General features: G+C 39.6%; 1 protein-coding gene and 1 pseudogene across 3 annotated transcripts in view; both read right to left on the reverse strand.

Annotated features, from left to right (window-relative positions):
* Window positions 1–601: 601 nt before the first annotated feature.
* On the reverse strand, window positions 602–4,255 carry LOC138815207 (prohibitin 1 pseudogene; annotated as a pseudogene). Its single transcript, XR_011368207.1, has 2 exons — window positions 4,243–4,255; window positions 602–1,446 (listed from the first exon to the last, which is right to left on the reverse strand). The product of XR_011368207.1 is annotated as a prohibitin 1 pseudogene (transcript).
* A 1,607-nt stretch (window positions 4,256–5,862) lies between these two features.
* LOC138815196 (COMM domain-containing protein 1) overlaps window positions 5,863–16,554 on the reverse strand; it is a 114,661-nt gene continuing 103,969 nt past the window's right edge. For both annotated transcript variants that reach the window (XM_070004444.1, XM_070004445.1), the window contains one exon: window positions 5,863–6,030. In XM_070004444.1, the coding sequence (XP_069860545.1) occupies window positions 5,923–6,030 (108 nt within the window). In that variant the 3' untranslated portion in view covers window positions 5,863–5,922. The remainder of the gene's footprint in view (window positions 6,031–16,554) is intronic.

Genomic DNA, 16,554 nt, shown 5'->3' on the forward strand with positions numbered 1-16,554 from the left:
AGTTCTAAAAACAGAACAAAAATCACATAAACCTAAAATTTCTTTAATATAAAGCAAAATAGCATTAAAAGTTTTCGTTTAGCTTATCATCTTTTAAACTGAAAGTTTCATCTTATTCTACTTGAGCAATCAATCAAATTCATGGCTTTCCCCTTTTCATCTCTCCTCCACCTGCACCCTGTAAATCAACAGAACCTGAAAGCCTAATTACTGCTGAAACAGAAAACCAGTCCAGAGCAAGTGAAAGAGAAGGCCGAATCACACACAATATCAATAATCCTATTTTACTATCTGCTTATGCCCAGCTCTATATTTTATTCTGATAATTTATGAACTTAGCTTGGAAATTATGTTAGTTGGCCCCCTTATCTGACAGGAAGCAGATTGAAGCAGGCTCCTTTGTAACATGGCTATGCTCAAAGTCCTGTGCTACTGTGATGCTATGAGACACAATTATAGCCATCACCATATAAGGGAAAACTGATCACATTTAGAAAAAACATGTCTATTTTTTTTTTTAAGATTGGAAGTGACTTATTTTCTTTATTTTAAGCCAATCATTAAATTGTTCACAGTGATTTCTGGGATGCTGCTCAGAATCCTAAGGGCTGGGGTCTAGTTGGCCCAAGGAAGTACAGGCAGGGCAGGCCTCGCTGGGCAGCTGGAGCAGCACAGAGTGCCCTGAAGGCAGGTAAGTGATGTTCGGTGAGCGGGAGAGCTGGTAGGCAAAGTACTCCACGCAGCTCAATCAGGACATCACCTGCCATGGCCAGGGAGTCGCCCTCTGCAGGGACGATGGCCGCCTTCTGCTGCTGCTCAGCCTTTTCCACCACAAATCTGGCCCTCTCTGCTTCCTGCTGAGCCCCCTGTTTGGCTTCCACTGCTTCTGTGAACTCCTTCCCGAAGGTCAGATATGAGAGGGCCACGTCATCCAGGATGAGCCCAAAGGTTGCTGCTCGCTCTGTGGGGTCATCGCTCACCTGCCTGGAGACCAACTCTCTCTGGGTGATCCGTTCTCTGGCATCAGAGCAAGCCACCACAGGCTTGAGGATCTCTGTGGTGATGGATGGCAGCACACGCTCATCATAGTCCTCTCCGACGCTAGTGTAGATGCGAGAGCGGGCTTGCAACCGGCCGGAAGAGGCTGCGCAGTGTGATACTGACGTTCTGCAACCCTTTGCTCCCGGTGATGACCGGCTCATTACTTGGCCGAGAGCGGCAGGCCAAGATCATTGGTTTCTGTACCCTCCCCCTACCACAATGTCCTGAACACCACGGAATCGGTCAAGATGACAGCCCTGTGCCCAGCGTCCACGTTATGTAAGGCAGAGTTCACCACGCCTGCTGCCACAGCTAGGGCCACGCCAAACGTGCCAATGGACTCAGATATTTTGGGCAGCCATGTTTCCTTCTGCTGGACCCACTCACATCTGCTTCCACTCTGACCTCCACATTAAATTTCCCCAAAACAGGTCTATTTCTTAAACTTTGGGATTCGAGTTAAGCTTAACACTAATTTTGTTCTGTTTAGGCTCTCCCTTTCACGGGTAAATGACCATCTAAAATATGCCTTGGAGACTAAGAACTGAACACAGCAACTTGTCTTACAACGGGAGACAGTATCCTGTTCCCTTAGGAAAGTACCTAACCATTGATCTTAGGATCCATTGACCTTAGGATTCCTTCTGTATTCTTACCCTTTTCACTGGTCTAGATATTGACTATGCTCTTCAGAAAACATTTTCTGACACCTGCTTAGCATTTATTTTCCTTTAATTCCTATTTATATTCTGTTCTTGAAATTTTCCTATCTTAAGAACTTCAACTAATTAATAGCGTGACATTATGTCAGCTACTCAAGATTTCAGAGACTGAATGTCATCCTTTGATTTTTCACTCCCTTCATACATTTGGGGGAGAATAGTTAAGCTCTAGTTCTTTTTGAATTATTAAAATAAGACTGGGAAAAGAAAAAAGAAATTACATTAAGGAAAGAAAAGGCGATTTTATTGGCTTTTAGGCCTTTGCGGATAAAGCAAAGATTCAGAGCTCTCTCTAAGAGCCAGACTTGAGAATAGGGTGGGGCTAAAGCCTTTGCTCATTATTCATATGGAACACTGAAGTCTGTAGTTACTAACTTGATTCTGAAGCTACTTTTTGGCTTGGCTGCCTTGTTTCTAACAGACTGAAGTTATAGTGCTTACTGCTAAAGCAGTACTTCCTGGGAAGTCCTACAAAGCCTGATTAGGGCTGAGGATTATTTTTTTTACTTCATCCTACATTTCCCAGAACTCAAAATGGTTTTAATCTAGGAACACAGGGAAGATAACCCAGTGAGGTATTTTGGACCCTTATGCTAGCTTTTCCTTCCTGGTCCCTCTAGGCTTACATTCTCAACAGGGAGTTGTCCTGGTTACATGTAAGCAACTTATTTCTAGAAACTACAAAAAGAGGTAACATTCAAATACACAAGAGGATTATCTCATAGTTATAATACCTAATACAATTTCCTGAAGATCAATCTGGCATGTATCCACTTCTAGGGAAGCCAACTCTTCCTCATTTTGTTATCACTGTATGTTAGGTTGGTGGGTCATTTAACTGTTGTTCTTACTAAGTTTATAATGTACATACATTCCTGTAGTTACAAAAAAATAAATTAGAATCAGTAAATATAAAACGTATTCTGTCCAAAACATCTTTCATTCAAAAGTGTTTAGTATTAAATGTGTGAACTATCTTTGGCAACCTTTGGGAAACAGTGTACATTAAACTGTAGTTTTTCTAAAGACCTAGGGTTTGGAGAATTAAAATTTTAAAGCCATGTTAACTTTTGTGTTAATGGCTTTCATGGGATGACCTAAGCAATTTCAACCCTAACAGTAAGTAAACCATGGTTCCTTCATGTTTCTTCAGACTTCCATGGGCTCTGACTCTGTCAGTGTTAAATGCCAAGGCTGTCTGGTGAGATTTTCATTTATCTGGTGAGATATTCATTTCTTCCATTTTACAGTAGGAGACATTGTCTAAATTCTCCTGAATCACATGGTGGTAGTCCTGGGAAGCAAGTTTTGATAGCTTGCCTTCAAAAAAAATTTTTTTTCCTCCAAAGCACACACTTTATTTGGATCTACTTGAAAGTACTGTTTCAAGATGTTTTCTGAAGGTTTCATAGGACTACACTGAAAACTTTCGGGTCATTGTTTGCTAACTGCTGTGATGGTTTTAATCAGAGAAGAATCCAGAATTTTCAGCTTGGGTGTTGGAAGAGCTCCTAAATGTCTCTTAACTGACTTAGGAGAAACTGCTTAACAGAAGAGGCCTTATTCCTGACCTGGAATAAACTTATGACAACTGACATATGCTATAACCAGAGACCAAGGAAACTACATTTACTGAACAATTTATAACATAAATGCAACAAAGGTTTAAAAATATCAGTATAGATGAGAAATCTATTAAAAAAGAATCACATTGTCAACATACTGGTTGATAACTTTCTTTAGTTGTCTGGTAACTTCCAGTTAGGATATTAAACATCCTGATGATGGTTTAGATAGTAAATGTCCCCTGAAAGGCCATGTGTTGAAGGTTTGGTTGCCAGCCTCTAGCATGATTGGGAGATGGTAGAAAGAAGTTAGGTCACTGGGGGACTGCCCTTGAGGAGAATACTAGGATCCTGATCCTTTCCTGTTTCTGACTCTCATGGCTTCCTGGCTGCCATGAGGTGAGTAGGTTTGTGCTACCATGTGCTCTCCGCCATATTCTGCCTCACCACAGGCCCAAGCACAATGGAGTTAAGTGGAATTCAGCATGGACAGAAGAAATTTCTGAAACCCTCAGTCACAAAATTACACCTTACCACTGGTGATTGATTTCTTTTCTCCTTTTTTTTTTTTTTGCCAGTCCCGGGAATTGAATTCAGGGGTGAGCACTGTCCCTGAGCTTCTCTTAAAAGCTCAAGGCTAGCACTCTACCACTTGAGCCATAGTGCCACTTCTGGCTTTTTCTGGTTATGTGGTACTAAGGAATTGAACTCAGGGCTTCATGCATGCTAGGCAAGCACTCTACTACTAAGCCACATTCCCAGCCCTCCTCCTCTTCCTCTTCTTTTTTTTTTTTTTTTTTTTGTCAGTTATAGGGCTTGAATTCAGGACCTGGATGCTGTCCCTGAGTTGTTGTTTTTTTTTTTTTTGTCTCTCAAGCCTAGTGCTCTACCACTTAAGCCACAGCTCCACTTACCGTTTTTGGTCATTAGAGATAAGAGTCTCATAGACTTTCCTGCATAGGCTGGCTTCAAACCACAATCTTCAGGTCTCAATCTCCTGAGTAGCTAGGACTACAAGTGTAAGCCACCAGCACCTGACTTGACTTCTTTTAAGCTGGTTATCTCACATGTTTTTTTCTCAGTGATGGAAAACTGTCTAACACACTTCTCTATTAGGACCTAGTTTTCATTTCACTAGGTTTTATTGAAGACATTCTGGAAGAAGTTTTATTGATAACTCAGGTAAAATTTTCTAAGGCCAAAGACTTCATTCCACCTAAGTAGACATTTTTCTCTTCTGGCAATCCTAACTTGAGGAAAGAGAAATCCCTTTGTAATGAGGACAGTTTATTCTCCAGAAAAGCTTGATTCTAACTCCTCATATCAAACCAAATTCCCAAAATTTAGGTAGACCTGAGTCAACTTCCTATATCAGTTCCAGAAGCATATTACCAGGGTCCAGTAAATATTTCCTAGTTCAGGAAGGCTCCTTCCTGTATTTGCACAATAAAATGTTTTCCTCCTAAGTTTCTAATTCGTGTATGATTTATCAATGTACAAATTCCTAAGATCTCTCCCAGGAACAAAGGTCCTGCAAAGAATTTCCTAAACTGACTCCACCCAACCTGTTCTTAACAGATCTAAGTCTCTGATATGGCCTTGAAAACTTGCTGTTATTTTGAACCCAGGAGGCTGAACCAAAAGCCTTATGCATGCTAAGTGACTGTTTGAGCACTAAGCCACCCCCCAGTTGACTTCCATTTTATTTTTTGCTAGTGCTGAGGTATGAACCCAGGGACTATCAGTATCCCTTAGCTTGCTTACTCAGAGCTGGCATTCTATCATTTGAGCCACATCTCTATCGCAGCTTTTTGCTAGTTATTTCAGAGATAAAAGTCTCACAGACTTTTCTGCTCAAGCTTGGCTTCAAATTGCAATCCTTTGATCTCAACCTCTTGATAACTAGATTAAAGGTGTGAGCCAGTAGTGCCCAGCTAATTTTTTAATTTAAGCATTTTTTTTTGGGGGGGGCAGTCCTAGGGCTTGAACTCAGGGCCTGAGCTGCTTTTGCTCAAGGCTAGCACTCTACTACTAGAGCCACAGAGCCACTTCTGGCTTTTTCTGTTTATGTGGTACTGAGGAATCGAACCAGGGTTTCATGCATGCTCAACAAGCCCTCTACCATTAAGCATTTTTATAAGTGCCCTACAGTTTTTATACATGCTTAACTACTGGAACAACTCCGAGTGTGAATGAAAGTAAAAATAAAAGAAATCCTAGCAAGCAAAGACAGGCAACATTCCAATTTAAGGATTTAATACCAATGTGGGAACAAGATTTTAAAAAGACCAGTGGAGGGCTGGGAAGGTGGCTCAGTGGTAGAGCACTTGCCTTGCATGCATGAGGCCCTGGGTTCGATACCTCAGCACCACATAAGCAAAAAGAAAAAAAGCCAGAAGTGGCGCTGTGGCTCAAGTGATAGAGCACTAGCCTTGAGCTGAAGAGCTGAGGGACCAGTGCCCAGGCCCATAGTTCAGGCCCCACGACCAGACCCCCCAAAAAAAAATAAAATAAAAAAACTAAAAAGACCAGTGGAAAGGGATCATGAACAACTTTATTTCCACAACTCCAACTCCTTCCTACTTAATCTTGAGTTAGGTTGGCTGCATCAGTGTGCTAATACTTTCTTCTACCTCTGAGAGCTTCTTCAGGATTTGGTTGACCTTGACTTCATCGAATTCCAAACAAAGAAATTCAGATTCCTGTAAAACATAAAAGGACATTTTAGGGGGAACCCTAAAAATAAATTAAGGCATATCATCTAGTATGACTGGACTTCAGAGGCCCAGGAAACCAATCCAGTAAGCTGTAATCAGATCTTAATATCTAAGTGTTGCTTTACTACATAAAGCAAACCTACACATTGCTTCTAAATGAAGCTGCTCAAGTAACCATACTCAATGTTTTGGTGTTTTGGTTTTTTTTTTGGGTCCGGGTGTGGGGCCTGAACTCTGGGCTTGGGTCCTGTCCCTCAGCTCTTCAGCTCAAGGCTAGTGCTCTACCACTTGAGCCTCAGCACGACTTCTGGCTTTTTTTTCTTTTTGCTTATGTGGTGCTGAGGAATGGAACCCAGGGCTTCATGCATGCAAGGCAAGCGCTCTACCACTGAGCCACCTTCCTAGGCCCTCAAATTTCTTTTTTGGTTTTTTGTTTTTGTGTTTCCTATCAGGCACACAAGAAGCTTGTGCTATATCTGTCATCACATTTGATCCTAATTTTTTTTTTTTTTGGTGCCAGTCATGGAGTTTGAACTCAGGGCCTGAGCACTGTCCCTGAGCCTTTTTGCTCAAGACTAACACTCTACCACTTGATCACAGCTCTACTACCTGTTTTGGGGTTTTTTTTGAGTAGTTCGTTGGAGATAAGAGTCTCGTGGACTTTGCTGGATTGGCTTTGAACTGCGATCCTCAGATCTCAGCTTCTTGAGTATTATAGGTGTGAGCCATCAGCACCGGATTCCTATTATATTAAAGTAAGTATTGTCACTTTACAGGTGAGAACTATGGGGCACAGAAAGTCTAAACCTGTGTCTGATAAAGCAGAAAAGGTCACCTATTTAACTTCCAGCATTAGTGGACCCCAAAGTCCCTGTGTGTCCACAGCACTCTGTAGTAAAATAATGGGGTTGTAAAGTAGGCTAAACTTGGATTTTGTGGTTATGGCAGAAATTATGACAAGTTCCTTGTGAAACAACAGCCAGACAGGTAAAAGATAATTAGATCTTGAAATAGCAACCAACACTTCTGGAGTCTTTTTACTTGCTACCCAACAGGGTAAATTAATCCCATGTAGGGTAGATATCAAAGATACCTTGGTAAATTAATCCTAGGTTATATAGATATCAAAGAATAAGGTCTTTAAAGTATGGTGGTAGAAACTTTTCTTTCTTTCATTGTAAAGGTGATATACAGAGGGGTTACAGTTACAGAGTTAAACTAATGAGTACATTTCTCTTTGAACCATGTTATCCCGTCCCTCAAAATCCTAAATCCAACTATCTTTAGCAACAAGGGCTAACTGTATGTACCCAACAGTGATAATATTCAAGATCATTAATGAAGTAATTTTAGGAAGTATGCATCTTTAGAGATCATATAATCTAACCACCTTGTTTTCTAGACAATAGAATTAAGGACCATGCATGTCAAATGACATATCCAAATCCTTTGTGGATGGGAAATTCATCAGGTTAATACTCTTTCCCTACATTTTTGTCTTTAAATACTGAAGGAGTTCTGAACACGTCAATCCAAAGTGTTCCACTTAGTATTAGGGTTATTTTAAATTGAAGGCAACTGAGAATCAATAGGAGAGAGAAATCTTCCTGGAGTTTTCTTTATCTGATTAAGACAGAAACTTCTGGGAAATGAGGACCACAACCAATCCCCTCTGATGGAATTTTATATGGAAAAGAAGATGAAAAGTCAGCAGCAGATGAGTCTGCACCATCTTACTAAAACAGTCCTAATCATTATTTCTCCATATATTTATCTTAGAGTTTACCACCCTGAGTTACTTCATCACTTACCAGTCTCTGAAAACTGACATGAGATTTCATTTTTTTTTCCTGTGAAGCACTCGTGAAACATTGATAAAATCTGTAAACTTTTTCTGTCAATCTTTCCTCAGTTAATTTCACAGACTTTATGGAAAGAACCTAAGAGAATAGAGTCTTCCAGATTATATGGCAGTTCCCTATCCTCCAAGTGTCAGGAAAAGGAAGACCAGCAAGCCTCCTGAGAGGGTGAGATTCACTCTGCTATTAGCTAGGACAAAACCAAAAGCTGATTTTGAAAAAGCATCTTTGTTGTAAGCTGCTGAACTAAGTCTATGGAGATGGCACTGAACTTGTCCCAAGTGAAACAGGTGCAGACGAAAAGAAGGAACCTCTTGGATGAAAGGCTTTCACAGGAAGGAAAGGCAGTTTTCCCTGACTATAGGAACCTGCCTTCAAACCTGTATTTGGATACAAAAGGAGTTTAGTTTCATAGTGAGCTTAGAAACACTGCCAAGTTTTCATTTAATTAAGGAAAAAAAACAAGTTTAAACAAGAAATGAATAGTAATAAAGGAAGCTCTCTGTACTTTAAGTCATAGAAGGAGTTAGCCTTTTTGGAAAGAAAGGCAAATTTATGATCAGTTAGGCAGTTTGTCAAAATTAAGACTGGGTCTCAAGTCAAGCACTATTGGCTCATGCCTGTAATTCTAGCTGTCCTAGAGACTGAGATCTGAGGATCATGGTTCTTCAAAGCCAGTCTGTGTAGAAAATGCCCAGACACTTTTTTTTTTTTTTGTCAGTCGTGGGGCTTGAACGCTGGGCCTGGGCGCTGTCCCTGCGCTCTTCAGATCAAGGCGAGTGCTCTACCTCTTGAGCCACAGCACCACTTCTGGTTTTCTAGTGGTTTTTACTGGAGATCAGAGTCTCACGGACTTTTCTGCCTGGGCTAGCTTTGACCCGTGATCCTCAGATCTCAGCCTCCTGAGTAGCTAGGATTACAGGTGTGAACCACTGTGCCTGGCTCCAGACACTCTTATCTCCAATTTACTAGCAAAATGGTGAACTGGAGGCATGACTCAAGTTAGATAGTACCAGCCATGAGTGAAAAAGTCAAGTGAAAGTGCAAGGTCCTGAGTTCAAGCCACCGTTAGTACAGTTGAATACCCCTCAACAAGGAATGGTTCTCAGATTTGAAAGTCTCATGTATTTCATTTAGTTTAACTGAGATCTTCAGCTTGACTTTAAGCGTTTTTAGTATTTGGCTTGAAAATAATAGAACTGAATCTAATAATTACCAGTGATTAACATATGTATATAAAATTGGCCAGAGATGTTACAACCATTTTTCACCAGAGTAAAAATTATAATACTAAATCACCTGGCTTTGTGTTTATATGTAAAGAAATTATCAAAAATAATACTCATACAAGATAGAAATAACAGCAGGGTCTGTAAATATATATATATATATGTAAACATATATGTACACACACACACACACACACACACACACACACACACACACATATTTTTTTTAAGTCGTGGGGCTTGAACTCTGGGCTTGGGCACTGTCCCTGGGGTCTTCAGCTCAAGGCAAATGCTCTACTGCTTGAGGCACAGCACCACTTCCAGTTTTCTGTTGGTTTATTGGAGATAAGAGTCTCACAGACTTTCCTGTCTAGGCTGGCTTTGAACTGTGATCCTCAGATCTCAGCCTCCTGAGTAGCTAGGATTATAGGCATGAGCTACCAGCACCCGGCTAGAGTCTGTAAATAAATAGTATTTTTTTTTCCTAAGGGATTATTTGTTACAGGTTTCAGGTCTTTGACTAGACCTCTGAATATTAATAAAATTCAAATTACTTAATATATGTGTATATATTGTATTACTTTACACTTATTTATTATTTTTATGTTTCTATTTTACATAGTGGAAGGGTCTCACTATGTAGTACAGGCTAGTCTCAGATTCCCAATCTTCTTTCCTTAGCCTCCTCAGTCTTACATATGTTTTTGAGCCAACACCATGCTATTTTTGTTACTATGAACTCTGCAGTACAATTTGAAGTAGGGTATTTTGATATTTTAGTGTTAGTCTTTTTGCTCAGGATCATTTTGGTTATTGCAGGGTCTTTTGTGCCTCCATATGGATTGTAGATTTTTTTTTCTATTCCATTAAAAAGTGTCACTTGGTAGGAATGACTTTTGGTAATATTCATAGTTTTAATTTTCACAATGTTAACTCTGATCCATAAACCTGGAAGATCTTCCCATTGTTTGTTCATTTGTTTTTCTTCACTGTTTTATAGTTGTTTTTACTATAGTTGTCACCTCCCTTGATTAGGTTTATTCTTTTTTTTTTTTTGGTTGGTCATGGGGTTTGAATTTAGGGCTGGGAGTTGTCCCTGAGCTCTTCTGCGCCAGGCCAGTGCTCTATCACTTTGGGCTATAGCACCACTTCTGGTTTTCTGGTGGTTAACTGGAGATAAAAGTCTTATGGGCTTTCCGGCCTGCGCTGGCTTTGAATCATGATCCTTAGATCCTTCTGAGTAGCTAGGATTACAGGCATGAGCCACCAGCACTCAACTTTTTTTTTTTTAATTAAAATTTTAGGTTATTTTATGTTGGATTGTTTTCCTGGTTTCTTTTTTAGCCTATCTGTTATTGGTATTTAGAAAAACTACTTTTTTTGTTGTTGGTCATGGTGTTTGAACTCTGGGCCTGGGCACTGTCCCTCAGCAATTCAGCTCAAGGCTAGCGCTCTACCACTTGAGCCACAGTACCACTTCTGGCTTTTTCTGCTTATGTGGTGCTGAAGAATCAAACCCAGGGCCTCATGCATGCAAGGCAAGCACTCTACCACTGAGCCATCTTCCCAGTCCACTAGGGTCTCTCTTAACTATAGGATGAAATTGCTTACAAATAGGGATAATTTGACATCTTCCTTTTCTACTTGTATTACTTTCAGTTCTTTCTCTTATCTTGTTGCTCTGAATAAGAATTCAAGCACTATATTAAATAAGAGTGAGGATTTCAGATAAAATATTTTGTTTTTCTGTTTAGTATTATGTTTGCTATAGTTTTGTCAAAAAGAACCTTTATTATGTTGAGATATGTTCCTCTTTTTCCTAGGCTTTTCAAGGCTTTTATTTTTTAATTTTAAATTGTGTGTGTGTGCGCGCATGCATGCATGCATGTGCACATGATCATGGGTGCATGCATGCACACATGCACACTAATACCAGGGCTTGAACTTAGGACCTTGAACTGGCTTTTTCACTCATAGCTGATGCTCTACCACTTGGATATGGAATCTCTCAGACTTACCTACACAGCTGGCTTTGAACCTCACTATCCAGCATCCAGGTCTCAGGTTCCTGAGTAGCTAGGACTAGAGATGTGAGCCACAGGTGCCAAACTTGTTCAGTGCTTCTATCCTGAAGGAGTGCTGAATTTTGTCAAAGGCTTTTCCTTGAAATTATTGATATGATCATGTAATTTTGTCCTTTATTCTGTCTATATGCTATATTCCATTTATCTGTTTGTGTATGTTAAACTATCCTTAAATTCTTAGAATGAAAACAACTTGATCATGGTATGCGATCTTTTAATATCTTGTTGAATTTAGTTTGTATTTCATTCAAGATTTTTGTATCGTGGTCATCAAAGTTTATTGTATTTCTGTTTCTATCAGGGTAATACTAGCTTTGCAGAATCAGTTCTTTATTTCCTTTTCTTCTCATTTCTTTTCTTTCTTTTTAGTTACACTAGGATTTGAACTCAAGGTCTTAAATTTGCTGGGTAGGTACTCTATACTCCATTCCCTGTTTGAGTTGGTTACTTTTATGTTACTTCTATTTGTGCTTCCCTGGGCCACTGAGGATGAAAGTTGTGCATTACTATGCCCAGCCATTATGTTCCATCCACTTCTGTAGATTAGATTCATGTCACTTCATCCAACCACTGGTTGATATGGAGTCCTGTGAACTTCAATGTCTGAGCCACCATAACTTGTTTAATTTGTTTTTCTATCAGATCTTTTAAGCTTATTATTACTTTTTATTAAGTAGTTGTACAAAGGGGTTTCAGTTCCACAAGGTAGGTTATAAGCACAATGCAACTTGATCAATGTCACCCCTTCCATCATTCTTGCTTTATTAGTTTTTTCTTTTTTTTTGTAGGTTGTGGGGCCTGTCTGGGCACTGTCCTTCAAAAGGCTAGCGCTCTACCACTTGAGCCACAGCGCTACTTCTGGTTTTTTGTTTATGTAGTATGGAAGAATTGAACCCAGGGCTTCATGCATGCTAGGCAAGCACTCTACCACTAAGCCACATTCCCAGCCCCATGAGACTTTTTTTTTAAATTTTGTTTTATTTTAAAGGTGATATACAGGGGAATTACAGTTACGTAAGTAAGGTAATGAGTATATTTCTTTTCGAACAGTGTTACCCCCTCCCTCATTTTCTCCTGCTTTCCCTCCCCCCCTTCATGTGACTCTTATCTTCAACTAACTACCAAAAGCTGAAAAGTGGAGTTGTAGCTTAAGCTCAAGAGTGCCATCCTTAAGTGAAAAAGCTAAGGGACAGCGCTCAGGTCCTGAGTTCAACTCCTAGTACTAGCAAACACACACACGCGCGCACACGCGCGTGCGCACACACACACACACACACACACACACACACACGAATGTATACCTTGTGATCATAGGGGATATGACATGCAGTGAATTAAGCTCCAGAGTATAAATAAGTATTCCAAATTAGGATAAAAAACAAGTGTCCCATTTTTCCCCTCTAAATACAAGAGCTAAAAAAGCCATAAAATCCTAAGAAAAGAACCTCAAGGTCTGTCTTCCAAATCAACCACAAGAGAAAAAAAAACCAAGCCAACTTTAACTACCAGAGAAGGCTACCTCAAATATTCCTAGAAGCAACTTTTCTGAATAACTAATCTACACCTCCTAGTAAAGTTTTCTTTGTCAAACTTAAATGCTAAATGCTTACATAAATTCATTTTATAGCAGAATCAGAATATAATTGGTGCTTAGCATAGAGAATATCAGAAGACTGCTATTAAGCAAATGTTTGCTCTCTTTATCTATACCCTAAATAGCTGCTTTGTGTGTAACTCCCATTAAATAACTTCATATCCAGGCCCTATAAGCATACCTAATGATTCTTCTACAAGGTTTAATACTACAGTGATAGATGCTAAAAGTAGAAAATAAAAGACACTACTTATTAAATACTTAGTACACCATTTATAATAAATTCAAATAAATGTGCCTTCCTAAGGAACTATTTATTCAAAATAAAAATTTTATGGTTACCTGAAAACTGTGTTGACTAATCTCCACTTATCCTACCATATACATTCTCTACCCTATGTGCCTTATTCCATGTCCTGCATAGCTCTCTTAAGGATCTGTCACTTTCTTGTCTGGCTGGTAGCTGGGTTTAGGCAAGAGGAGAGTATATAATATTTATTCCTTAGGGGCTGGGAAGGTGGCTCAGTGGTAGAGCACTTGCCTTGCATGCTCAAGGCCCTGGGTTCGATTCCTCAGCACCACATAAGAAAAAAGCCGGAAATGGTGCTGTGGCTCAAGTGGTAGAGCGCTAGCCTTAAGCTGAAGAGCTGAGGGACAGCGCCCAGGCCCAGCGTTCAGGCCCCACGACTGGACCCAAAAAAAAAAAAAAAATTTATTCCTTAACTTCTTCCCTTATGCCATTTTCAATTATATTCTATGTAGAGATAGTATTTCTTCATTTCCTACTTTATTGACTGTTATTCACCAAAAAGTATACACTTAGCACCAAATTTCAGACTGTCAAAGTGTATAATCAACAAATACAATTTTCAAAGATAAGCCTAACTAGAATTTTCATCATGACTAAGTTGCCAAGAAGGGTAGCTTTCAAGTGAGAATAATAGGATGATTCAGAATCAATACACTAGTCCTTCTTACCCCTAGAGGATATATTCCAAGATCCCCAGTGGATGCCTGAAACCATGGATAGAAACAAACCATATGAATGCTAGCTGAAAAAAATAACCTAAAACAGAAGGATATGGAGGCATCACACAAATTGTAGAACAGCGGTCTAGCAAGTGTGAGGAGACTAAGCCCTAGTAACACTGTTCCCCCTGTGCGTGCACACACGTGCACGTGCATGTGTGTGTATGGATGAAACACACACAGACACATACAAAATAAACTTGATTCCACATCTACTAATCTATTACATATAGAACATGTTAAGCTAATTTCCCAAAATCATACTATAGATCACAAAGCAAGTTACTGGGAATGAAAAAACACTAAATGATATCCTTTTAAGGCTGTAAGTCTGCAACTTAATGAAAGAAATTAATTTATGATTAACCCCCAAACTCAAAAGAATTCATGTCATACTAAATGCTATATGAGACGAGGACAGAATCTCTAAGAACAGAATTCACTCTGATGAACTCCCATGTTAGTATAAAACTCTAGAATGGGGGCTGGGAAGGTGGCTCAGTGGTAGAGCGCTTGCCTTGCATGCTCAAGGCCCTGGGTTCGATTCCTCAGCACCACATAAGCAAAAAGAAAAAAGCCGGAAAGTGGCGCTATGGCTCAAGTGGTAGAGCGCTAGCCTTGAGCTGAAGAGCTGAGGGACAGCGCCCAGGCCCAGAGTTCAGGCCCCACGACCGGACCCAAAAAAAAAAAAAAAAAAAAAAAAAAAACTCTAGAATGGGATTGAGTGTAATCCAAAAGCATTTGTTATTACTGGACAATTACTAATTTATTTGGAGATCTCATTCAGGCATTTTAAATAAGCTTTTATGGGGACAACCTGATAACATGAGCAAAAATGCTTAAAAATGAAAGAACTCTCTATCCCCAAATTTTTACTTTAAAAATTAAATTTTACGGGAAAACACAGATTTAAAATCTAGTCACTAGAAAATCCAGGGAGGGCTGGGAAGGTGGCTCAGTGGTAGAGCACTTGCCTTGCATGCATGAGGCCCTGGGTTCGATTCCTCAGCACCATATAAGCAAAAACAAAAAAGCCAGAAGTGGCACTGTGGCTCAAGTGGTAGAGCGCTAGCCTTGAGCTGAAGAGCTGAGGGACAGAGCCCAGGACCAGAGTTCAGGCCTCATGACTGGACCCCCACACCCCCCTCAAAAAAAAAAAGAAAAGAAAAGAAAATCCAGGGAGAAAATCAATATATATATGAAAATTTTCAGATCTACCACTGATGGTAAGTTACTGTAAAATAAGTCCAAGGCCCTTAACCTCAACTTTTAAAGTGAAATGTCCATGTTTAATATAAACTAGGATACTATTAAAATAACATCTTATCATAACTGTTCAGAGACTTATCATCTGGGTCTCTACTGCTTTTCTTCCTTCTCATCTATGTTCTCTTTTTCCATCCACAAGATGGTTTAGCTGGTTAACCTATCACAGCAACTCTGTAGGAGGTTTTATAAAAAGAGACTGCAGTTACTAAGAGAAACTTAACTGTGACTTCATACTACTACTTCTGAAATGCCAAAATCAATTTAAGCAAGGAAAATCTTATTCTCAAACATTCCCTCAGTGACCAAGACCATTCCTCTTAGCCTAGAATGTCTTTAAAACACTCTAGGAGCCTTGTGAAGGTTAAAATGTGTTTGTGACTTTAACTAAGTAACACTATTCCACAATACTGTGAAGTTTGTGAACTTTATGTAATCGCTTAATCTCAATTTAAAAAAAAATTAAAAACAATGGAGGGGGGAGGGAGGAAGTCAGGGAGATGGGGAAGAAAGGGATGGTAGCAGAAAACAAAGGAGGGGGTAACAATGCTCAATACGAAATGGACCCATTACCTCACTCATGTAACTGCAACCCTCTAGAGGTACAGTATCTTTACAATAAAAATATATATTAAAAAGAATCTAGGAGAGTTAAAAACAAGGGGAGGAAAGGTAATAAAAAATATATTAACATTTATCAGGAGATCTGACTAAGTGTGTAGCTCAATGGTAAAACACAGGCTGAGTATATGTAAGCCGTTGATTTAATACCCAGCACCAAAATAATAATGATACTATTACTACTACTAATGATAAAAAATCAGGAGATTGATTTTTTTTCCCATTAAGAATAAACTCAAATGGTCTGGGAATGTAGCTTAGTGGTAAAGTACTTGCCTCGTATGCATGAAGCTCTGGGTTTGATTCCACAGTACCACATAAACAGAAAAAGCTGGAAGTGGCGCTGTGGCTCAAGTGGTAGAGTGCCAGCCTTGTGCAAAAGAAGTTTCAGGGACAGTGCCCAGGCCTTGAATTCAAGCCTCAGGACTGGCAAAAAAAAAAAAAAAATTCAAGTAGCCTGCCCTAAAGCACAAGACTTATGTATTAGAACTGGGGACATGCACAAAGCATGAAAGAATCAGAAAAGTACCAAGGCAAGTCCCTCTTCTTGCCCAATAGCCCCTAGACGTGGACACACATATCCATTTGTGAAATATCCTCATTTATTCAGATCCTTTTATTTATACCCTTCATGGCCTTTTAATCACCCAATCACCAGGACTCCTGGTCATCCAAGGAGCCCCACAAAGGCAGAATTAGATCAACTCAGTGAAAATTGTGCTAGTCAGCTTCTGTTACTGTAAAGAACAGGAGATATAATCAAAGTATAAAAAGCAAATATGAATTTTGGTTCATAGTATTAGAAGTTTCAGTCTATGACTGATTGG

This window comes from Dipodomys merriami, unplaced genomic scaffold, assembly GCF_024711535.1.
Source record: "Dipodomys merriami isolate MVZ:Mamm:240054 unplaced genomic scaffold, mDipMer1.0.p SCAF_63, whole genome shotgun sequence".
In the NCBI taxonomy this organism is placed as follows: Eukaryota; Metazoa; Chordata; class Mammalia; order Rodentia; family Heteromyidae; genus Dipodomys; species Dipodomys merriami.